General features: G+C 41.6%; 1 protein-coding gene across 4 annotated transcripts in view; it reads left to right on the plus strand.

The window, feature by feature from the left end:
• Positions 1-24,124, plus strand: part of ryk (receptor like tyrosine kinase) — a 44,393-nt gene extending 20,269 nt beyond the window's left edge. For 2 of the 4 annotated variants that reach the window (XM_085773625.1, XM_085773626.1), the window contains exons 7-16: positions 475-575; positions 4,109-4,192; positions 5,895-6,020; positions 13,704-13,790; positions 14,712-14,781; positions 15,468-15,600; positions 18,008-18,117; positions 18,244-18,403; positions 19,687-19,823; positions 22,825-24,124. In XM_085773625.1, the coding sequence (XP_085629751.1) occupies positions 475-575; positions 4,109-4,192; positions 5,895-6,020; positions 13,704-13,790; positions 14,712-14,781; positions 15,468-15,600; positions 18,008-18,117; positions 18,244-18,403; positions 19,687-19,823; positions 22,825-22,936 (1,120 nt within the window). In that variant the 3' untranslated portion in view covers positions 22,937-24,124. The remainder of the gene's footprint in view (positions 1-474; positions 576-4,108; positions 4,193-5,894; positions 6,021-13,703; positions 13,791-14,711; positions 14,782-15,467; positions 15,601-18,007; positions 18,118-18,243; positions 18,404-19,686; positions 19,824-22,824) is intronic. The other 2 variants (XM_085773627.1, XM_085773629.1) reach the window with 1 other exon arrangement.
• Positions 24,125-25,788: the final 1,664 nt, after the last annotated feature.

The raw sequence follows: 25,788 nt of genomic DNA on the forward strand, positions 1-25,788 counted from the left end.
AATTGTACAAACATGGTCTGTCAGCTTTAGATGCTTCAACTTTAGAATCAAGTTTCTGATCCAGTTGAGCAAGCAAAAATAGCAAATGAACTTAAAACAGCTTTTACACTGTAAATATTTTTTGCCACAAACTGCAATCCCCAAATCTCTTTCTCTTAAAGTTAAATCAGCACCCCTCTATCTGTCAGTTAGAATTCATCTCAGCTAGGTGTTCAATGTTTGGCAATGTTTTCGCTTTTGTCCGTCTTGCGCCGGTCCAAGAATTTCACCGTGCGTGCGGAGGCTCATGAGAAATGTAGTGTGAAAACACTTTGCTTTCCGAAACTCCTCGTAGTCCCTTTAACTTCAGTTCAACAAACAATCAATGGACAGCACTACATATCCAACTAATGGAGCAGCCTGATTGGTTGAAACTAGCCGGTACTATTAAATGGCTTTTAATGAAAACGCCATGTTCTTCCTTTCTTCTTTCAGTGTGAGTGACAGTGGGAGCTCGCAGGGCCTATCTCAGCCATCCACTCAGACGACACAGTACCTGAGGGCCGACACTCCAAACAACGCAGCCCCTGTGACCAGTAAGTCATTTTCCTCCCTCTGCAAACCACAACATTTGCCCCATAATCAATCATTTTCAGCATCCAGAATTGCACCCAAGAAGTGCTAAAATACATCCAATAGAGTCAGCCGGTCCAGTTTTTTTCCTCCCCTCACACTGGCATCCCAAAATGTGCATGCTTCTCCAAATGCAATAATCAACTTTGAATGACCCAGTTAGCTTAACTACTGTCATAAGATTGTAATGAAGAGCACAGTCCTGGCAGTGATGTTCTTTCTTTTTCTCGCTATCACCCTTGTGACCTATTACTGTCTGATCAATGTGTAAGTGTCGTAACTGTGTGCTTTGCGTCAGTTTGCACCAAGTGTTCAGCAGTTAAGGATGTACAAACAGTCTATTATATTGGATTTGGCAGAAACCGATCCACTGAAATGATGTAAATATAGAACATGGTGGGAAACGCATACAGTAACAAAATTAGATTAAAGCCTAAACATTATACTTGTCTACCTCAGAAGTGTGTTAGTGTTTGTTGCTCACTTTTGCCATTTAATCTATTGGCGTGGCTGTTTATTAGACAGTAAGTGAATCTCAGGCGAAGCACACTGCCTCTAACACACTAACAAGGTCTTTGTTAGTTGTTGTTGGTGTTAGGTAGCAGCGTGATTACTCACCCAGCCCTAGTGCTCTTGGCTTGTACTCACTGTAATTATGAGGTGAGTCTGCATTGTATTAGTGGGAAGGGGGAATAATCTGGCAGACTTTGCAGTATAAACATTACACACGGCAATTTCTGTTTATCATGTGGATTTGGCCTTTAAATTACAGTCTAAGTGCAGCAGTAGGGCCATGAAATGAGAGTGAGGGTTGCCATGATAAAGCATCACTATGGTAACCACAGCAGCTCCAAATGTGACTTTTTTCTACAAATACTTCCTATTAGTCAGTTGTCAGTTTAACGTTTCCTGTGCCTTTTAGACTCTGCTCACACCTGGTATTAAACATCTGTTCAGCTCGTGTCACAGATGATGCATCTTAGACCTGATCACTCAGACCACATTCAGAGGTGGTCGGCCCACATGTGACCATATTCTTTAAGCAGTGTAAATGTCAATGCATCTTGTACCACACTGAAGGAGCAACTCCACTGCTGTCCTCTGACACAGTCTGATTTGTACCAACACACTTCAAAACATTTTATTATTTCCATATGGATAAAACTTAATTTTGTTGTGCGCAGTGTGTGAATTTCCTCAGCTGTTCCTCTCTCTCTCTCTCTCTCTCTCACTCTCTCACACACACATTGACAACCTCTCTGTCAAATGGCTAAAAACAACAGCACATACCAGTTTGTTTGTTTACCGGTACATATAAAGCAGATATTGAGATCTGATGACAAGTGGTGAATCAAGACGCCTTTGGAGCGGCATTTTAAAGCAAGTGTGAATTAGTGCTGCACGATTTGATAAAAATGTGCGATTGCGATTATGGTGGAAAATATTGCGATTTGCGATTGCGATTACGATATTGTAAATTAATGCTGTAAGGAGTCTATTTGCTTGATTATCAAGCACAGCACAGGAAATAACCATATTTTAGGAGTGTATTTCTCAAATAATAAGTGTTTCCTTACAGTATCTTTGTATTAAATAAAAATAGGTAACTTTTTGTGCAGTTTCATAGTCTACTGCGATGCCATCATTTATTACAATGCCTTTCTCCCCCCTCCCTCCTCTCACAGTACACAGGTAACACAGAGACAGACAGACACACACACACACACGCACGCACGCGCGCACGCGCGCGCACACACAGAACGGACGAGAGGAGACGGCAAATGAGTGTGGCTGTTACCGTAAAATAAAAATAAAAAATAAATAAAAAAGACAGTTAAAAGAAAATCAAACACCGGAGCTTTCTGGTCGTTCGCCCCAACAGGCATATACCTCCTCGTTTTTTAAACGCACTGCACATGTTGCGGAGGAAAACACAGTTCGCTCCGTGACGCTGCAGCTCCACACCTGCTGTAATCACGGGTGACGGTCCTGCAGCACATGGAGCGCTGTCTGCCAGCTGGGTAGTCACGTGATCAGACCCGCTGGTCACATGACTACTGACGGAGTCTGCTATGCTGCACACATTAGCGGCTCTGCTCCACACACTACAGGAGTTAAAGTCCCATTTACAGGCTCACGCGGTCGCACATTTATGTACTTAAAATCGCCAATCGCACTCTTTCGTGCGATTACGTAATCGCACGGCGTGACATCGCGATTGCGATTGCGATTAGATTAATCGTGCAGCACTAGTGTGAATGGACACACTGATCACTGAAGACACATGTTAATGATACATTAATGTCCTGTTCATGTCTAGGGTACCAGGCAATAAACACATTCTTGGTAGTCAATGTCAGTCCCATTTGAAGGAAATAGTTCAACATGGATGTGGAGCAGAATGAGAAACTCAGCCTGTTCATTATAAAATGGTTTACAGCTTGAACCTCGCAATTTTATGTCAGTACACAGACGGGAATTATGGGAAAACAGCTGTTCTGTAAAACCACAACATTTTGTTTTCACTTGTTTGTTTTTAAATAGATTAAACAAAGGAGATGCAGCTTAATTAGTGATGAGAAGGAAACAGCTTGTGTGGTTGTAGCTGATTTGAGCAAAATCGACCGACCAGCACCTTTTTAAAGATTAGTAATTAACAAGTTCTATCTTGTTTGTTTAATTGATACAAAAATCATTTTACCATTTAACAGGGAGCCAGGGGCCAGACTAATACTTGTTACAGCGAATTGGCCTCGTACATCAGCACCTTTTATAATGATTTAGAAACAGGAAACAATTATGTGTTAAATCCAGTAAGAGAGCAAAAAGTCCAACAACTTTACACTTTACTTGAAAATAATTGCTACTGTCTGAGACCTATCCTCCTAGGAAAGGTTTCTTAATTACATTATGCTGTAATCAATTTGCCAAATTGAACAGAACTGGCCTTTCAAGTATCCCATTCAAGTAATCAACAGGAACCAGACAGTACTTTGTCAGTGAGGTCTGTAGGGTATTTCCCGTTTTATGCAGAGTGATACACAGACAATACTACAAATGTTCGAGTCTTTGGACCATGACATGATGACGACTCCTTTTCAGTTTGGGGAAACCTCCTGGTTCATTTCGGGAGATGCTTTTCATACGTCTTTGTCAGTGTATGATCCACCATCGCCCTCTAGTGGATACAACACATCTCACCTCCTGTGCATTTTGTTTGACCCACTTGCCTTCTCCTCATGTCTAACGCTTTGCTGAACGTGTCTTATTTGCACCACCATCCACCCAACTCCTGATGGGCAAGTTTACCCATCTTGCACGCATGCCTGGTTTGATGGATGTTTCTTGTACGAGCTGAAGATTCACAGCCACAGTACACATCCATCCATTCATCCGGGTCATGTTGTAATTTGAGTGAGCTATCCATTAAAACACCTCTTTCTCACTCACTTTCTCCCACCCTCGCCCCCCTCTCCCTCTCCCCTCTTGCCATCAGACAATCACCCTGGTTCTGCACCCATACTCCAGCTTGCTGCCTCCTCCTTCCAAAACCCTGGTGCCCCCCCTCATGAAACCAAAAGTAAGTTACACCGAGGCTCTGAGCGACAACTTAAGACTACGATGTTGTCATACGCGCTGTCAGAACACCTGCTTTTCTGAACTCTACACTTCCTGGGTACATACTGTGTATGTGTTGTTAGAGCATTGTGAACAGCAGGGTAAAGGAAAGAAAAAACCTCAGTAACTAGAAGGCTACACTTCCTCCTGGTGACTGATTTGATCTCCAAAATCCTGACCAATGGGTCTCACCCGCTTCATACTAACCTGCTTCCTCACTGTCATCAGGCAGCTTGTTGTGTTGTGTGTTGTACATGCAATATGTCTGTAGGCATTTGGTGTTTAAAGGGTCCTCCGGCAACTTGCGATTAACATTTTTTACCATTTCGGGATATTTTTGTAGACACATCAGTCACTGAATTGCAAAAAAAAAAAAAACATAAGTGAAATCTCAGTGATTAAAAACTTCCTACAATTAACAAAAGGTAAACAGACATCACATCTGAATTATTCATATTGTTTGAGAAAACATAACTGTTACAATTTCCATTTTCCCAGGCTGATGATGAAATGATACTCTTTAACTTCAACATGTTAGCATTGACAACCCCTGCATAATTTTGACTCCTCCGCTTAAGATCAGCGTTGCTTATAAATGCTGATCTCAAGATGAAGTGGAGTCTGTATGGGTCACGGATGAAACACAGACATCCTGTCAAGTCAGTTAACCTGGAGTCACCCCACATCCACCAATCCTATACATTTAACATCAGTGTCCTAGGTCCAGACAGTAAAGTGATTAAAGTCCCCCGATTACCATCTCTACAGTCTCTGTTGTTAACAGCTTGTGTGCATTTGCACATTTTATAGTTCATCTGTATCAGAATTTTTTTCATCAGTGACATGGTGCTGTTATGTTTCAACCTGCAGGGGGCAGCGTTGACCTGCATTGTGCCACTCCAGCAAAGTTACCATGTAGCAGCAGAGATTTGAAGTAGTTTATTACTTGTATGGCAGCACTGTATCTTTGAACATGGACAAGTTGTGTTTGAGATGTATTTGAATACATGTACAAATCTCACATATTCTCATACTAGAGTAAGAATTTTTGTACAAAGCATCAGATGTAGCACATGAGAACAAGAAAAGGTTTGCTGTCATCGACCGTAGTCGACCTCACTAGCAGTCAGCTGCAGACACAGGAGTTTACACAATGTTACTGCTCATCACTGACATGCTGTGTGTACACGTGTTGATAGAGGGGCTCGTGTTTATACGGTTTTATTATCTATGTGCAGATACTGTAGGCGACTTTGGGTGTATATGTATACAGTATGTAGGGACTGTCCTACCTCAGTCAGTAAGTCAGCAGTTAGTGACAGTGAGTACATAGGAAGGTTATGTAATGACAGTGCTGTAATACAGGACTTTGCATGAAGTTGCCTTGATGCAATACAGTATGTGTAGGGTACTGTACATGTACGTCTTGCTGACTGTGTTTCTTGTAATTGCTGGAATTCTTTGAATTCATGTGGAGATTTGTGTGTTTTTAGAAGAAATGTAGTGTCATAGTACATATGACTGTAGAAAGTGATGCAAAGCTGAGGTTGTTTTCTTGTGTTGAACCAAGTTAAAAGACTTGTCAATCAGCCCAAAAGTGTTTCATTTACATTAGAATCATGTGTATCTTTGATGTAACGTATGTGTTTTTTCCATCTTCACAGGCTACCCATCTCTCCGTATTGAGAAGAATGACCTGAGGAGTGTAACTCTGATGGAGGCCAAAGCTAAAGTGAAAGACATCGCCATCTCAAGGGAGAGAGTCACACTGCGAGATGTCTTGCATGAAGGTATTTTACATCACTGTTTTTCCTCTGCAAAATGACTTTGATATTCTTTGAATGGAGTGGGAGTATTATTTCAACAGTGTCACAGAGAAGCTGAAGACAAATTCTGAGAGTTTGATGAGCACTAGAGCCAAGAGCACAGATTGTGTCATGTGGTGTGGTTACCATGATTTCCCCTTTCTCTGTTCACTAGTCTAGCTGTGTATGTGAGATGTGGTTTTGAGTGGCAGGTCAGTGGAGAGGTGGCTGTAATTAACCTTGTATATCACTTAATACCACACACAGACATCGTATATGGTGCATTCAGAAAGTCTTCAGACCCCTTCACCTACTTCTCATTTTGTTATGCACAGTGTTGTCCCAGGTCACACTAGTTTAAAGTTCAACTCATACAGATGTGAAAATAGATAAATGAATATCACATGAACGTGACGTGGTTAGTTTGTTTTTTTGTTTTTTTTAAATAAACAGTCTGCTGCTCCTTTCTGGAGAACCTCCTTCTCCCTCCACCAGCCCTGAATCTCTGACACTCCCAGATTTAAAGAGGAACTATGCGGGATTTGTAGATTAACTGTGCTACATTTTTACCGTAATTAAACAGCTTTGGAGTAACTGTGATGGTTTAATAAATGGCTTAACTTGATACGAGGGAGAATGGAGGCTCTCTGCCTTCCATGTAGCATGTCTTGGCTGCCTGAAAACCAACCTTGCAAGATCGGGGCAGCCGCCCTGGTGTCACAGATCTCGTCTCTCTGCACCGCCACACAAACGCACCCCGTAAACTGTAATCTCTTGTCTATGATGATTAAACTACACAATTATACAGGTCGTAACATTGCATACGATATAACATTATCTGACTACTGCTCTATTGATTGATTTCTCACTGGCTTCGTTGTAAATAAATGTACATGGTCAGGAGGAGGGTTAACAAAACAGCGGAAAAGAGACCAGACTTGCATTGTACCTCTTTAAAGCAGAAGTAAGTGGAATGTTTGTGTTAACATAAGTCTTAAATAGTTATATCTTCCGACGGCAATCACTTATATAGAGTGTTTGGTCTGAAACACGGGTCTGTCAGTCACTCTGCTCTGCTGTAAGCCGAGGAGAAAACTTTCCTTGTATCCTACAACCTTTATCCAATGAGGAGAGAGAACGGGCGGTCCTCTCTGTGTGTGCAGCCAAGGGATGCACGTGAATGTGGTGACGTAGGGACGAGGGCGGGGACTGCTAACTCCATCGGCTGACAAGAAGTTAGCCAAAACGACCGGATCGCTTACTTCTGCTTTAATGAATTATTGTAGCACTAAAGAATGAGTTACCTTGAACACTCAGTGTAAAGGCCCCCCCACACCGCCCCGACACGACCCGACGCCGACGGCCTCTTGTCCGACGAGTCTGTCGCCTCTCGTCGGACACAGTCAGGAGAAAGGAAACAGTGAAACACACCGCCCCGACTACTGCCGACCAGAGCAATTGATATAACAGAGTGGCAACACTCCCATAGGACTCCCATAGAAATACCAAGTAATTTTAAGTCATAAAGTGGTAATAACCTTTGCCATGTACAGTAACGATGTTGACTTAACAAAATAAAATGTATTAGACTGATGGGTTCATTGTAAAACATTTATTTATTTACGTAAATGTAGTGATTTCAGTACGTAGCCCAGAGGCAGCCCTGCTCACTTTTCATTAAAACAAACAAATGCGGCTGCCACAGTTAAATTTCATCAATGAGACCAACATTAATCTCCTAAAAATAACAATAATGTGTCAAGTGGGAAAACCAGATGTAGTTAGGATGCACTGTGTATGGAGTAACCTGGCAGCACAATTTCCACCTGTTTGTTCAAATCTGCTCCAAATGCTGACACAAACTAACTTCAGCACTAGTAGTTGTGTCTGCATACAGCAACATACTATTGATGCTGGGCTGTGTCCATGGAGACATCATCCAGTCTCACCATTGTCAACACCATTCGCACTCACATTCGTCATTTGTAAGTGTTCACAAAAAATATGGAAGTATTTAATGAATGACTTTGACTGAACACACCCCATGCACAGCACTGGTTTTATTGCAGTTTTATGCTCAAACCGTTGTAATTCATCACTTCCTCATAATTTACTCAATATCCCATAATGACAGAGCTAAAACCGGATTCTGTTTTTCCTGTGGATACTCCACAGGAAAATGTGGAGCATCCTACAGGAAGATGTGGAGCATCCTCCATGAATGCCTTTACTTGTTTCAAATCCCCCTTATATTTACACTTGAGAACTTCAAGAAGCTGCAGAGGATGGTATCTACATCCTACATCTGGAGGACGACGGTTCCTAGAATTAAAATCAAACGCCTTTACAATGTCCCTCACTGTGGCAGAATGAGGCTCTCTGATTTTCAGTTGTATTATTTGGCCGTTTGCTCCGGGGCAATATGGTCCTGGCAGATAGAGCTAGTTAACTCCCCTGCTTGGAAACAAATAGAACCAGCAGCAGCAAACATCAGCTGTGCTGCTGGCCAGCACAGACCACTACATGAAGAACGGCACCAATCATCTCTTTATTAAACACATGTCTAGAATCTGCTCTGCCACTCAGACACATTTTATAATAGATTCATTGATGCAGCTCACAGTAATATTCCCATCCATACTAACCCTGCCCTCCCGAACGCTTAATATAACCAAGATGTGGCACAAACAGGGAATTATTAAAAGTGTTGACCTTTTACAGGAATAACAAATTAATCTCCTTCCACCTCCAGACTCATTTCTTTTAACATTTACAAGCAGAGCAATTCACAAGTAATTTTCAGGGAGGAAACTCTTCTCCCGTAAAGCGCCTTCCAGTTGAAGAAATTCTTAAGGATGCCAAATATCACTCAGGCAATTTGTCCTCTACATACTTTAGGAATCTGTGCTTTTACTCAAACTAAAGCCCTGAACACAAGGACCTAATAGGAGTAATACATGGCTGCGTTTTTTAGGATGGTGTCTGGGAATCATCGTGTGAGCAGACACTGATGTTATGTAGTTACATGTACCAGGCACCATCAGCTGTTGTGGACCAGTTTTATCCACACAACCGATTTTACACCATAGAGGACACTGGACAGAATAAATAATATACATTTGTGAATTTCAGAGCTGGGCTGGATGCAAAATGGTGACAGCGAACTGTATTTATATGATCTGCAAATATGTTAAATTAAAACGGTATTTGGGCTTAGTAATGGAGGATTGAAGCTGCAGGTACAGTTTATTAAACTGACTGAGTTTCAGTTATAAATCTAAGGCTTTGTGATGGATGGAAAAGTACAAACCTCCCCCTTGGTCCCTTAGGCTTTAAGAAATTTCCTTGTACATGGCATCAGAAAAAACAATGTTCAATCCCAAAAGAAAACTGTACCTCTTTGTAATCGCTGCCAAAAGTGTTTCGACTAAAACCCGAGTGAAGGGTCTGAAAACAACGGTCTTGCCCTTTCAACAGGCTGCAAAATGTGAAACCACACACACACACACACACACACAATGTACATAACCAGCAGTCGCTTCCAAGCTGGCCAGTCGAACAAAGTGTATTTAACAAGTACAAAACATATTTGTGGAGAAACACTCACTCTAGCATATTGTGTATTATTATATCTATGTTTCATTTATTTGACTTTACAGAAAGATTGAAATGGAAATATAAAGAAAATCAAAGGCAGGAAACATAACAGTGAGAAACAAGACACACAGTTAATCAGAGCTAATTACAAAGATTAGAGGCACACAGATAAAGTGATAATGAAGTAGGGAATTTCACTGATATTGGTCAATAGAATCTAACTGGAAGAAAGTAGAAGGAGCTTGTATTTACACACACACACACACACACACACACACACACACACACACACACACACACACACACTCTCAAACAGACACACACTGAATAGCTGCTGTCAGAATGACTTCACATCATGTCAGTGCTCAGTCGTCTGTAAGCCTTAACCCTACGCCTGTGCCACTGATAACTTTGTTCGTTCTTTAAATACATTCCTTGAATATTCTCGGGGCCGACGAGCAGCAGCAGCAGCAGCTTATGACTTAAATATTAATGAAAGTTCATTTTGTGTGTCCTTCACCTCTGTGTAGATATGAAATACATCAACTTGAAGCATAGAGAAAAGCCTGCAGCTGTCGGAGGAGGGGCATCAGAATAAGCCACAGTATAGAATCAACACAGTGGCTCTTTGACCAGTACAGACATGCCGGCTTTAACTGTGTTGTTTGCTTTCCTGCGTAGCTGTAAAGTTTAGTTCAAATAGCCTTGAAATAAAAAAACAACCCGGCCAAACGTATGCATGGAGAAGCTTACAATAGAGCAGCTGTCGCAACTTGTGCAACTCATCTGAGTCCAGCATATTTATTAAATTGAAATATCACAATTTCTTAGCGAATGGGCTCAGTGTCTCTGAATAACAAACATCTAAAGAACCTCTTAAGTTTGTATTCCTAGGAATTCTTCTTCTTCTTCTTCTTCTTCTTCTTCTTCTTCTTCTTCTTCTTCTTCTTCTTCTTCTTCTTCTTCTTCTTCTTCTTCTTCTTCTTCTTCTTCTTCTTCTTCTTCTTCTTCTTCTTCTTCTTCTTCTTCTTCTTCTTCCAAGGAAGTCATACTTCCCATGGGTGAAAACTCACCAAACTTTACAGAAACATCCGACCCCAACGGTAGATGCTACAGTTTTGAAACTTCACCACAATGTAGCCTCAATTCTGCTGAAACTTTTGTTCATTTAGACTCAATACAAATTATGAAGTCCATCACTCTGTTTTTTTCAATAACTGTAAAACTTTTAAAATGTATCTCCTCCCACAATTTTTGCTCAATTGTCACCAAACTTGCTACAGAGCATCTCCAGACTGTCCCCCACAAAACTTGTTTCTCAGATTTTTGATTAATCAAAAATTGAGCCTACAGTGCATGAAAACGTTTGACTGTAAACATATATCATCCAATTCCTGCTAAATACATTTTCAATCTTCCTGAAAAAAATTGACAATATTCTGGAGTCATGGTTGATGAAGTTTGGCAAATATCAGAATTTATCTCAAAAACTGAATTTTTGAGAACATTTTGAATTCTGCTCTCATGGGAACAACTGCAGTCAATGTAAGAGTGACATTTTTAAACATCAGATTTTCTCTTGAGAAGCAAAGCACTTAGAGTTAAAAACAAATCACCAACATTTCCATGCGGTCAAGATGCAATTTATGTATTATCAGATTTTTGTTTAGATATTAGAATTTGTGACATTTTGACCGCTTTTGAAATTTGCCTTGACAACAGCTGCCCGGACACTGACTCCCTGAGTCTATTTGAGAAGTCACACACCATGTCTCACTCACAGACAATTAGCTCACTGAGTAAGAAGCTGGTTCTTGGTGTTGGAGGATGTGAGTTCAAGACCCAACCAGGGAGTTGACTAAAACAGCAGATGGTCTTTGTGAAACAAATGTACAAAACGTCAGAGTCACAGTAGATGTTTGACAAATACATATCAGAATTTTACCTCTTTTCACAGTGGTTTCAAATCTGCCTGCACGACAGTGAATTTGCTAATTAGCTCAGTGCGATAGACAATGGTCTTCGGTTCCAGAGGTTGTGGGTTCAATCCTCAACTGGTGCAAAGTGAACATTACAAGGTCAACTGTCCTGTCTTCCTATTCTCCTGTTAGTTGCTCAGAATTTGCCAAAATATAGCCCGGACCCGACCCATCGCTGCACAGCAGCTATAATTATAGATGTGTTACTCGGGAAGACCTCTGGCTACATCAACAACAAAGCTGTAAATCTGGTGTGGTTATATCAACACAAATACTAGATAGAAATAGACAAACACTGCAGTTTGATGTTTTTCAGACTCCTGTGTAGGGACGGGTGACCATACTGTATTTTTTAACATTGAATTATGAACATTGCCCTCACCTGTAATATGATGTGATGTGTCTGTGGTTAGGAACAACACAAGGCTCATAGTTTACAATGGTGTGAACATGAATGCTGCTTTCTTTTCCTCGTCAGATCAGTGTCAGTGAAAACCTGCCATGAGCCTAATATAGCAAACATTTGTTCCTCCTGAGGCATGTTACATATTGACAGAAAGACATTTCTAAATCTCCCTGGATGGCTGAGAATCAAAGGTAAACATAGCACTTGTGTCTTAGTTTGGCTCGATCAGTCCACCTTCACACTTTAGACACTGGATGCTTTTGGAGGCGATTCAGCGTCGTCATGGAGTGATGATGGTATGGAACAAGACTGTACTTCACGATCTGGAGATTTGCCCACACTGGGGTTTAGTGTGGCTATGTGAATGACGTAATAGTTGCCCAAGGGCGACTACAACACAACACAGGAGAAAAGTGTGGGTGTTCTGTTTTTAAACACCACTTAAAAAACCCTTAGTGGTTTATTGTCATTGTTTATAAACATGGGTAGTGTTTTCTGCTTGAATTGTAATTTTGCCTACTAAGTTGTTGTTTTTTTTTTACATTCAACACAGATTCTCTAAATTAATATTTCAATGTATTTATTATAGCGTTATAGCATTAGCATAACATGTTAGCCAGTCTTCTGCAGAGATGTTCATTACCACTAGTTGCTCTGAGTTTTTGTCATATGGTTTCCAAATGATGCATATACTTGCAAAACATCACATCATATCATCATGGGCAGTGTTAGCATGTTATCTGATTGCCCTGTCTTACCTCTACACTGTGTTGATCAATACCCTTGGATCCTTTGTTCTATTTAGAATAACTATCTGATTGTCTATCTGCTGCACCCTGATATCTCACCTCTTGCTATAAGGCGAGGAGCTTTCAAAGCTTGTGAGAATTTGTACTTTTAAAGGGTGTGGTGATCAAATATCTTTGAATGCAAAGCTGCTGCCTGTTCCTCGCGCTGGAGACCTCACCATGTCACTTTGCTTTGTTTGTTTGAAAAACCTTTTGTTTCATTTCACCTTTTTTCCCCTTTGTTGGATAGTCCTATCAGAATATATTCAAATTAAATGTTACTTGGAATAATAAGAAAAGGAGCAGCACATACACTATCTATAGGCCATGTGTTGGAGGTGATTGAACTCCGTGTGAGTTCTGTTTTTGGGAGCCAGCAGGTTCGGACAGGCTTGATGAAGGAGGTATGGGCAGGAGGGAGACAGTAAAACACTCACCCTGTTGTTATGTGTCGTCTCTTCGCCTGTCGAAACACAAGGCCTGGTTAGCCCGAGGGCTCCGATTTTTTCCCTAAGTTTATGTTGATGGTTTATGTTCTGAAATGGCATTCACCTCAGTGAATAGTCCTGGGAGCAACGGGGTGACAGTTTATACAAAGGAGGCGATGAACCCGCTCACTTGGCCTTTTCACGTTGTATGTCGCTCTGAATTGTTCCAAGTGATGAAAGCTCCTCTGAGCTCCTCTGAATGGCTCCTGTCAGTGAGACAGGAGTCAAAACTGCCTAATGCTGGTGCAAGACAAAGCATTTTTAGCACAGGCCTGTCTCTCCTCCCTCCGTCCACAGATCAGCCAGGCATGGCGGCCAGTGAGTGAGGTCACATCTTTGAATGCAAGGCCTTTGGCTTTCTGACTCCTGCCCTTTTCCTCTAATAAAACATGCGGTTTTGTCTTTGACAGGCACGTTTGGCCGCATCTTCCACGGTGTGCTGCTGGATGACAAGGACCCCAGTAAGGAGAAGCAGGTCTTTGTGAAGACAGTGAAAGGTAGGTGCTGCGCCCTGGCTGTGAAGATCAGTTTACTGTACAGTTGTGGACGAAACAAAAAGTATTGTCATGCTAAGTGTGTTGAAAGTGTTCCCATCTCTATTAATGTGTAAGTCGCTGTGGGTTTTCTAGGAAGTGTGGTTTGGCAAAGGTAACAGTGTAACGCTCAGAGAACGTCATTAGACTGAGACATCATTGTAATGTCACAGACGTAGGCAGAATGACAACGGTCAGTAGATTGAAACATACTAACAGACCTCAGCTGACGGTGTGCTTTTTTTTTTTTTTTTTTTTTTAAGTGAGCATCATAGATTGCTCACCAAACCCTGTCTATCAGAAAAAGTAGTTTCTTTTGTAATGGCTGCAGCAGATGGCTTTACATGGTTTCAGTCCAGTAAACATGCAGACACATTTGACAGGGAATGAGTTATAGGTCTCAGTCACGCTGCTGGTTTTGCACGCCAGCGAAAGGCCGCCTTCATGTTGGACTGTCATGGTGTTTGTTAGCAGCATGTGTCAGCTTTCTCTGCCAGTTGCCTTCTGACCCCTCCATTCTCTCATGTTTACTCAGGGAGGGGTGGATACCACTCAATGAACAATATACTCATGCCAGTCCTGGCTTTGTTAAACTCTTGACTTCCTCCTTATGCTTCTTTTGGGAAGGGAACAATACGGCTTTCCACAAGTGTTGCATGATGGCAAAGGTGCATAAGGATTAAAATTTGGCAAGAGCTAGTTTCCCCATTGCAAAAGACTCTTGGAAGAGGAATCTGTGCAAGGAAACCAACCAATTAAAAGAATATCAAACAGTACACGGAGTCACAGTAAATCTAACCATAGCGTTCCGGCTGCTACTGCAAACTAGGGTTTGGTCGTAACAAGGTCACTACAATCAGATTCTGTCTCTGATAACATTCACAGATCATGCGTCCGAGGTGCAGGTGACCATGATGTTGACTGAAAGTTGCAAACTCCGTGGACTTCATCATAGGTAAGTGGGAGTGAAATTTTTCTATTTGATTTAAGGATTTGAAATAAGTCAAAGTTTCTAATTAGTTAGCTAATAATACAAATAACACAAACCAACTACCCCCAAATCACAGTGTGAACCTGTAACATGCTTATAGACACGATGTCTCCATCATCACTGTTTTCGTACTTATTTTCGTAACGTTTTCAGCTCTGAAAGTAGCTGCAAAAGTTCTGGTTTACTCCAAACGCGCCACTGTATTCCGTCAGAGCATTTCCTGTGGTCGCCTTGTTAAAAGGCTCGGTTTGAAAGCTGATGAAAGAAGACCACATGTTTACTCATCCAGCAGATACTGTAACATAGACTCAACAGAGCAAAACATGTTTTTTTCCAACATACACGTGTTTTGCACGTTGCATTGTTGCTCCTTATCATGTGGCGTCTTTTAATGAAATTATTGAATGATAGCAGCATCATTTGTCATTTGCAGGTTTGCACCTTTACTGTACTGGATCTGTCATTGCATTGGCCTGCTCCGTCTCTTTTCCTCTTTTTGGAGTCAGCAAAGTTGATAAGATTTGCTGACTTCCTCTTCCACCGTTTGAAGGTCGACTTCCGCGAGCCCGTTTGACCTGCAGCCACCTGCTAAAACCAGTTGTATATTATTTATTTCCATTCCTGAGTTGGTCTTTTCTCCCTGTCTCCAGAAATCTGTTGCCCATAAGCCATGTGTGCACGGAGGACGGAGAGAAGCCCATGGTGCTGCTGCCTTTCATGGCTTGGGGGAATCTCAAGCTGTTCCTGCGGCAGTGCAAGCTAGCTGAGGCTAACAACCCACAGGTGAGGTTTCCACATTTTCCGGAGCTTCAAGTCCCTTATTAAACCATTTAGACAAACGCTTCAGTGCAAATCAGGTATGGCACCACATTGAGTCTTTTATGAAGCTGTTAAAATAAATCCCCCAAATTGGAAGAAGAGTCAGATTCTATCTGAGCGTGGAGCCTGAAAGAGTTTTTTGTGTGTTTGCGTCAATCAGCACTGAGTAGCACCTACCAGAAAACTACTGTTTGCACTGTTATTAGAAGGACAGTTGATATAGTCATAATACCACAGCTCAGGGCAGAGATTTACATTTGCCATGTAAAGACAATCGAGCTTTTGAATGGGCTAACCTCAGGGAGTCTTTGATGTGCTTGGCAAAGACACAGCGCAGATCCAACCGATCAATCACCTCAGAGAGACAGACGTAGCAAACACTGCACAATCACAAGATGAAGCTTGCCGTTCATCCACATTAATCAAGACCTCTTTGTAAAGTCTCAGGTAACACATCAGCACTTCTGGTCTCAAAAAATCTCATTATGTCATTTTGGCAGTGTCTGGAGACAAAGACATAGTCATTAAGTTGTGCCAGCGCAAGAAACGTGGAGCTATAAATCAGGAATGTATCGGTATGGAGGAGATAAAACAGTGAGGGAGCACAACACCACAGAGTGGCATTCATTTCATTCTGAGAGTGAACATCTGTTTTGGAAGCTAAACCTGGGAGGGAGGTACATGTTGAGTGTTGTTCCACTACTGTCATTTTTCCACTGAAACCACTTTGCATGGTACTTGAATTTCTAATACCAGCACCAACGCCTTGGTTTGGCTTGAGCTGTTTATTTAAAATGTTCTTATCTCTGTTTTCTGTTGCCAAGACTCTTGTTTTTCTGTGCTGTGAGGATTAATTGATTTAGGTGAAATCAAGGTGTCCACAGTCAGATAAGATTAAACAGACAACACATTCCTGCTTTCTGTGGCTCAGCCAGAGTTCGTGCAGCTGCCTCTAGTATTCAGAAACATGAATGTGTGCATTAATGTGTGATACTGGCAGTAAAGACGCTCTGCTCAACTATACAGGATGTTTATATATACTCTGTTAGCAGTGAGGGGTCTTTCTTTCTCTGTGCAGTGCTCAGTGTTTTCTCAGACACACCTGCTGGCGAGGCCATTGTCTACAGGCCTCAGTAGCTACACACACACACACACACACACACACACACACACACACACACACACACACACACACACACACACACACACACACACACAGAGACAAACACACACAAACACCAAAACACATTTCTTTAATGTCAGACTCCTGCTCAAACCTCAAAAGAGGAACTTTATGAACACTGTCTGGCAGATCGTTTTCCCTCAGTTGCATACAATATTGTTTGTCAATATCAATTATATGATTATACGCATCAGTGTTGCTATTATGGACCCAGCCAAGAAACCACAAGTGTGCAGCCATGCTGAATCTCATGGCGATGTTAACATGCTAATGTTAGGCAGGTGTAATATTTACCATGTTTACCTTAACTTAGTAAGTAAGTATGCCTTTATTTATCCCACAATGGGGAAATTCACAGGGTTACAGCAGCAGTACATGGATACAAATACATTCACACATACAGTGCACACAGTAGTGGGCCGGTAAAAAAAAAAACTATAAATGTAAGACAAACAAGATACAGAGAGATGCAAAAGATATAAAACGAGATACCAAAATATATAGATTTACATATACAGTGCAGTTAGCAGTAACATTTTGCACACTGATTTCTGACAATGTTGATTTGCACTCAACATAAAATAATGAAACATTAAATGAAGAAATCACAAAAATGTGTCACCACGTTCAATTAAAGTCCATCCAATTACTGTTGATTTGTTTCACTTAAAACACAAATGTGAGGCTCTTTAAAGCATTAAAAGTGAGGCAATCATCATGGCAGCAGGACCTTTGCATGTTTTTACCTAATTTTATGTCAATCCATCAAATAATTTGCTTTGATATTTTGCAGAAAGCCAACAGATAAAATCTGATACAGCTGTGCTTGTCTGAAGACACAAGTGAATAATTGTTTCATCAACAACCTTGTAGTTGTCCTTTTGCTTTCTCTTTTTAGTTCTGCAGACTTTTGCAGGAACCCCCTGTTAGTTCTGTTTTTCACTTCGCTGGCCTTACGCTTGTATTGAAAGACTGAAATAGTCTTTGCATGTGTAACTCCATCTTTGACCTCGGGTTGACTATCTTGCAATGTAAAGGAAATAAGAACAATTTGACTCGGAGGACCAATTTCACCACAGTAATTTAGGTCGTCTGCGGTCTCCCGTCCCTCAGCCTCCTGTTTTTTATTTTATTTTTCCTGCCTCTGCCTCTCAGCTTTACATCATCTCTTCCCTCGTTTCCTTCCAGGCCATCTCGCAGCAGGACCTGGTATACATGGCCATCCAGATTGCATGTGGAATGAGCTACCTGTCTCGCAGGGAGGTCATACACAAAGACCTCGCCGCCAGGAACTGCGTGTAAGTGTGTCCGACCTGGCTCGTAGCTGTCATCATTTATCCACACTTCTCGCTGTAGCTTTCGGGTGATTTGGCTTGGAATTTAATTTCTAATAAAGTACTGTGTTTTTTTTCCTGTCCCGACAGCATCGACGACAACATGCAGGTGAAGATTACAGACAATGCCCTCGCTCGAGACCTATTTCCCATGGATTACCACTGTCTAGGGGACAATGAGAACCGGCCTGTTCGCTGGATGGCCCTGGAAAGCCTGCTCAACAACGACTTCTCGAGTGCGAGCGACGTGGTAAGAAGTTTACAGTTTACTTAGCCCCTATCTCTGAACTGTATTATTTCCTTTTTCTGAAGGGCCTTAAGAGATTAAATATTTTTAGGGCAACTAACACAGAAAAGGTGATGCAGGAAATGACACCAATTGTTTGCAAGCCAATTTTAGACAGTTGGTCAAGGTATCAGTAATAAAGGAGTAGCTGTGTCGAGCGCCGTGTGTCTGCGGCTCTTCCCTCTTTCCTGTCTCAGGATAGCGAGGCGGGTGCGGCGGTAGCAGACGGGAAGCCTCACAGATCCTCGGAGACACTCAGACACCAGTCAGACATGCCACCACCCCTCTGCATTCCTCATACAGTTACGCCGCTTCGTGGCAACCCCGCCCCCCCCCCTCCCCTGGCACTTACAGTAAACGGACGCCATGCATTAATGACAAACCCATCCTGAGAAACAGTCCAGACACCGCTGTGCAGCATCAGCAGCGCATCACACTGCGTACATGCTACTGGTACCCCCATAAACACTCCTTAAGTCAGTGGTTACGCACATTAGCGACCAAGCTGGACAGGATGACAGTGGCTGTCGGCATGTTCAGGCCTCGTTGGAAATGTTGGCAGTGACCTGATTGGGGAATCAGGTGATTACTGTACAATGTGTTTTTCCTCTGAGAGGCCTCCCGTTCCCGCGCCCTCTGTCCTCAGTCACTCCCCACACTTCCTTTAAAGGTGCTCTGTCACCCCACTAAAGGTTAGGACACTCTAACAGTCACTTCGCTCTGCACGTTATTTGTTCATAAGCCACTGTCGGGTCGGTCAGCATCGGCATTTGTCTTTTTATTGTAGAAGAAAGTGTGACTCACACATTTCTGCACACCTCCTACTGTAAGTGACCTCAGACCTTCACAGTGGAATAACACTGGTGAACATGAACGGGAAAGTCCTTGTTCTGAGTGAGAGGTCACTGTAAACATTCAGGGTGGAGGACCCTCGCTGACATGGGAGCATGAACCCACAGTGTCCTTTAACATAACTGTCACTCTCCTGTTTACTTTGTGTCTTTACAGAAACTTGCAGCAATGAGTTATATTCTGCGTAAATTGTTCAATATAATTTCCTTGCATTGTTTTCTGCGGAACATTTTGTATTTGAATGCAAGTAGGAGGCGCGGGCTTTCTGCACCACATCTATGTTTATCCTGTTTGATAATAACACATTTAATTGTGTTGATTTTTATTTAGAATATATTGTCAACGATTGTTCAGCCCCGGGCTCAGTGTTAAAATAACGTGTTGTGTTTTCACAGTGGGCCTTCGGAGTGACCCTGTGGGAACTGATGACCCTGGGTCAGACCCCCTACGTCGACATTGACCCCTTCGAGATGTCGGCCTACCTGAAGGATGGGTACAGAATAGCACAGCCTATCAACTGTCCAGATGAACTGTACGTTGATTTACAGAGCACACACACAGTCACACACACACCCACAAATACAAACACTACATTTTCTGAGTCTAATACATTTGTGAGAAAATAATAAGAGCACAAGTTCGGTCAATATATTGTATACTTAATCATAGACGTTTAAGCAGTGTTAGCAGTGTGTAGGCTGAACAACAGACACACAATATGAACATTGTATCCTTCATGAAGAAGAGCAGATTGAGTCTTACCCAGGTGTTCATAAACTGACGTCTGACTGTTTTATCAGGAGTGATGACTTCTGTAATTTACAATTAGATCATCAGATTAATTGATAAGTGAACTGACAAAAATCTTTGTTTGTAGTTTTGATAAATAAGTGTTCAACTAAGTTTCCAAACAAAATAGCCAGCCAGTCCCTGACCCTTCAATTTTTCAACAATTTTTACCTTTTCTTTGTTTTACATTATTTTAAATGTAATATTTTTTAGTTAATCTGTAAACCAGACTAAGCATAAAACTGGTACCCTGTCTGATGAGACATTTATCACTGTTGTTTGACATTTTATTTTAAAAAAAAAATCATTAAGAATATAGAGCAAAGTAATAGTAAATTATTCTGGAGAAATAAAAACAGAAACATTTGAAACAACAAAATAGTCTAACATGTGGGTCAGTCTGCCTCAAAAATGAGCTCCAATTTAATAAGTTGTCATTTGTCACCTGTGGCTGGTCATGAGCTACTATGGTAACACATGTTCTTGTACCTGATGGTGTAGATAAGTGACCACTGCAGACAGTGGACTCGAAGTCTGGTGGTGATGCAAACGTGTGTATGTTTAGCTGCCCACTTGTCTTGTTATTGCAGACTTTCACCCAACGCAGCGCGGTGTTACTGACACACTGTTTATGTAATACCAGAGCACAGTCGAACAGAAATATTCGACTGCTACCAGCATTGCTTAATGCAGTGGTTCTCAAACTTTTTTTGTCATTCGTTGCTTGTCCAAGGTGGGATCTTCAAGCCCCACCCCATCTTTCTATCTATCTATCTGTCCATCTGTCTGTCTGTCTGTCTGTCTGGGGCTGCTGACAGCTGACAGTCACAGTTTCCTCATTACTAAACCTTTGCCACCATCCAATCCTCCTTCACTCACGGGACAAAGTCTTTTGGACATATATAATCCTTTATTATGTTTTCCCTCTCTTTATTTCTAACCGACTGGTTTCCGTTTTTGCCTGTAGGTAAAAAAAAAAGGCATGCACCTGATTTCGAGGTTGGCCTACTGGCAAAATCGGAAACGTGAGCGAGCGAGCCACAAGAGAAACACTGGCCGTTGGTGTTTCTCTCGCGGCTCGGTCACTCTCGATCCAAAATAAGGAATGTTATATGAAAACAGAAAATGGAGAGAAAAAAACTATACCACGAAATGGAGACATGATAATTCCTGTGACCAGTGACCATAGCTGGCCACAGTGGTGTCGGCCCGGGCGCACTGCCCGCGGAACTGAAGTGCAGCGCCCTGGAGCAGAGGCAGTTTCTGATCGGCGTCTGTTCTATTTTTCACACGAGCGGCGTTGTCAAGCTGGATAGACCAGGTCGTACCAGACAGGAAGTTGGGCACAGAAAAGGCGAGAGAATCCGGTCAATTTTCAAAATAAAATAATTAAATGATGATTAATTAAGTTGTTACTTCGTCTATAAATATTTGTCAGTTGTGTCTGCACACGAGACACAACTGACACACACACAAACACACACATCCATACATACAGAGCTAGAGACAGACCTGTGTGTGTGGAAAACCGAGTACAGACGGGTATAGACGCGAGTGGAGTTGTGTTTGACCGGCGCGGAGAGAGCAGGAGAAGCTGCTCCCTATGCGTCCAGCCAAACGCTTCAAGGATGCGCGCTGCGCTTCCGCGGCCAGTGCGTCCGGGCGTGTCGCGCCCCACCTGTCATATCACTATTCCCCACCAGTGGGGCCCGCCCCATAGTTTGAGAAGCTACGGCTTAATGTGAAGCTTATCAACATCCTGCATCTGTCGAGAAACGGAGCATAGGCGTCATTTTCCTCCACAGCGTTATTATTTACAGAGTACTTCCTCAATATCAAATTTGAATGAGGCTATCACCCTCTCAGTGCTGGGTAATAACAGGGGACTTCCTGGCTCGGTCACGGCTGCGATGGTGGATTGACCTCTGAGGCCTGATTGACTGAAATCAGTGAGAGTTTGAGATTTTGGTGATGGGAACAAAATCCATAATAGTGTTGTTTACAAGTCTGAAACTGACGGCCTTAACTTCCTGGGGAGAGAATTCTTAATTCTTAATTAGCATTAGTCATTTAAACACAATTTAGAGGTATGTGGTGAAAAATGAAGTTCTAATAATTAACATTTTGTTTATTTTATATATATATATATATATATATGCTCCTGCTTGGTCAGATCATTCACAGCCATGATAGTCTCCTCCACTTTTATGCAGATGATACACAGTTATTCATCCCTGTGTCCTTAGTTATATTTAAGTGTAACTATATTTTTTGTCACTAGGCCCCCGAAATTCGGCAGCAATACATTTTGTGCCAACATTTTTGTGTTGACATCTCAAAAAAGTCAGTGTGAAATCTCTTGGGGAACAATTACCTGACATCTGTTCAATAACTGTATGTGGTTTCCTTCTTAATACAATAGGTGGTGAGGTGACAACCTTCCTTTCCAAAATACTAGTGGCTGTGAAATAAAACATTTTTTAAGGTCATGCACTGATTAAGAAATGATTACATCTCATCAGTGCAGCCCAGGCAGCTCCTGTTCCAGGATAATACAAGTAGTGTACGTGTTGGTGCACCACATTTAAAGTATGTACCATGTCACTACAATGACCTGAGTCTGACGCCAGCTCTAGATTTTTGTTGCATGACAGTGTTGTCGTGTTAAACTATTTCACACAAACCTGAAAGACCCTGGTTTACCCATATGTTAATGTTATTCTTCCTTTGCTGCTCTGTTGCAGGTTTGCAGTGATGGCTTGTTGCTGGGCCCTGGACCCAGAGGAGAGGCCCAAGTTTCAGCAGCTTGTCCAGTGTCTCACAGAGTTTCACGCAGCGTTGGGCGCTTACGTGTGAATAAAAGCTTCTCTTTGTTTTTTTGCCTTTTTTTTCTAAGAGCAGCAAGGCTGGTGGACACTATTCATTAGGAATCAACGTAGGAAATTGTGCCTTATCAGATGAAAGAGCAGACCTGCGCCCAATGATTTTATTTTGTACAGTCTTCTGGAGTTTTTATATAGATAATGAACCTTTTTACAGCATAGCAAAGTAAAAAGGAGTCTCTGTTGACTATTGTTGCATATGCTTTGAAAGCGTCTAAGAGATGGCGATCACAGTGATTCACCTTTGCTCAGAGGATGTGAACTATGGAAAGTTGTCCTCATCACACACATCAACACATCCTTGTGCCATGGAACTATTTGTTTTGTTTTGTTGACTCTGACGACCTGGTTTTAAAGACAGTATTTTCTACAGCTTTGTTACTTAGTGAAACAGTGTAAATTGTAGATGTGGTTTGGATGAGAGTAATTCTACAGCAGAAGGATTTAGGTACCAAAGTAGACTTAAGGGCTTCATTTGTGTATGTAACTGTGTTGTCAAGCGCGCTGCTTCACTCGAGCTTTGGTACGAGATACTTCCTGGAAACGGCGCTGCGTTTATTGCAGTGATTTCCGAGACCTCTTCAAAAGGTACACTGTTTTCTCTGGATGACCCTGATAAGTGTGGCGCAGATGGGATCTTCCTGTCTTCCGCTAGACGTACCAGCACACAGTGGAGATGACACAGCTGTTTTTAGCAGCATAGAACAGACGTGTGGACGCCACAGCTCCTGCAATATTAGCACAAACAAAGCTACATATGTAAAAGTGTTTTTTTTTTTTGTTTTTTTTAGAACAACATCCCGAGTGAATTTTGGACACCATAATTATTTGACTTCCACCATATTCTTCCTCTTTTGTACATTTTCTTTCCACTATCACATCCTCCAAACAAAATTATCCTATTGTTTCTATTTTATAAGCTTGATTGTTCTGCGTCAGAACACAGCCCTTCACAGGACTTATGACTGATTTTTTGTGAATAACTAGAACACTAATAATCACTGTGAACACACACAACTGCCTTCCGCCTTGGTTTAATCTTATTCTCCCACCTCTGTAACATCTTTGTGACGTGTCTTTATGGTCACTGCATGTTGAATTAAGGTTGTAAACTGCTTCCCGAGTTCGTATCCACAAATTAAATGGGATTTTTAAATATAAATCGCCTCCTTCAGATTTTTTTTTTTTTTTTTTACTGGACCATGGTCAGTGCTACACCCCTGAAATGTCTGAGTGACTGAGTGATCAAGTTACACCCTAACCATGAACATGTGTTGGAGTTTTCCCATTGGCATAAACAGTTTGTGTTACATCATCATTTGGGGGCATTTGCATGTAATCCTGCACCGTTGTTTCTACACTTGATCCAAGCCAAAAGGCTGAGAAGCGATATCCCGCACCATTTTTGTTAATTTATTACTTAGCAACAAAAATAGTGACTTCCTGGGCAAAGATTTTCTGTAGAAGAGCATGAGGAATCCCTCACTGCTTACTACAGGGAATATGCCATGAATCAGCTTCTCACTTCCTCTCAGAGTGACTTTTTATAGGTAAATACTAAACTGGAATCACAGCACAGTCTTGTCTGTAACCTGAGTGTTTGGTGATAGTGTCAGATGGTTATAAAATCAGGATGAACTGACTCACTGCACAATATTTCAGTCACTATTTCATACGTCATACCACTGACAATAATGAAACTAAGAGCAGCGTCATCATGAATGTAGTTCTGTATTTGCAAGCACAGACAGGAGAAGATGAAACTCTGAATATAAATACCACACAAGGATGTCATGACAGATGCCTACAGCCGTTCCACCAGTTTTCAACTACATCATTAGTTTTGCGTATTGACCCTATTCAAGGTGTCGCCCCGACCTTGTTGTCCTTATCAAAGGAACACGCAGCCTCAGTTTCACTCTTTCTCTCTCACTCTGCACTTCAGTCAGCAACAAATATTATTGTTTTAGCCTCAGGTTAAGTGAGTTTTGTAGGACAAAAGGTGTTCTCTGTTGAGCTTGTCAAACATAACCCCACAGTGGAGCATTTGCTGTTCAGACAAAAAACAGCCAAATGAGTAAAACATGTAGCTACATCTTTTCTCAGAGGTAATGTATAAAAAACAAAACAAAATAAAAATCAGTAATGTATTCCTTTCTTGATTTTAATCACTTATTTTGAAGGTGATTTAATTTGACCAATGCACTCCTCTTGATGTTGTAATGGAAACTTATGTCAAATCTAATTTCTGCAAAATCTGCAAAAAAAAAAAAAAAAAAAAAGTTGGAGGGAATTTTTCAAACTTAGGTTTTTGGTGGTTTCTGGTTTCTAGCGGTGCACTTTGGGTAACGTCAGTGATGAGAAGTCATGATGACATGTTTCCACACAGGTGCGACAGCATCTGAGGACGACATCCCGTCAAAAGGATCAGTCATCTTCGCAGTCCAGAGGGCCTGTGTCGGTCTGTCGCTGTTGTTCTACAATTTCCACACCAGCAGCAGTCATAATAGACCATAATGCAATGCAGCCGCAACACATGTTGAGTAAGTGGACATTCTCATTACCACCGTGGTGTCACAATACTGTAGGTTTTACTCAGTTATCTAGACAGGTTTGCAAAGTAAAAACCAGAGTGTCACTGTGTGTTTGAGGTTACAGGAGGTTTGGGGGTTTGATAGAGCACTGCAAAAAGTAAACAGGCTATTTTTTCTTTTGCATCAACACACTCTTCAAAGACAGACATACAATATCTCAAACATAATGAATGTGCAAAAAATGTAGATACAAAAAAGGTCAAACAGTGGAAAAGCTAAAAAGAATAAAATA

The sequence above is a fragment of the Trachurus japonicus genome, chromosome 4 (assembly GCF_045865225.1).
Source record: "Trachurus japonicus isolate A0001 chromosome 4, Traja_1.0".
In the NCBI taxonomy this organism is placed as follows: domain Eukaryota; kingdom Metazoa; phylum Chordata; class Actinopteri; order Carangiformes; family Carangidae; genus Trachurus; species Trachurus japonicus.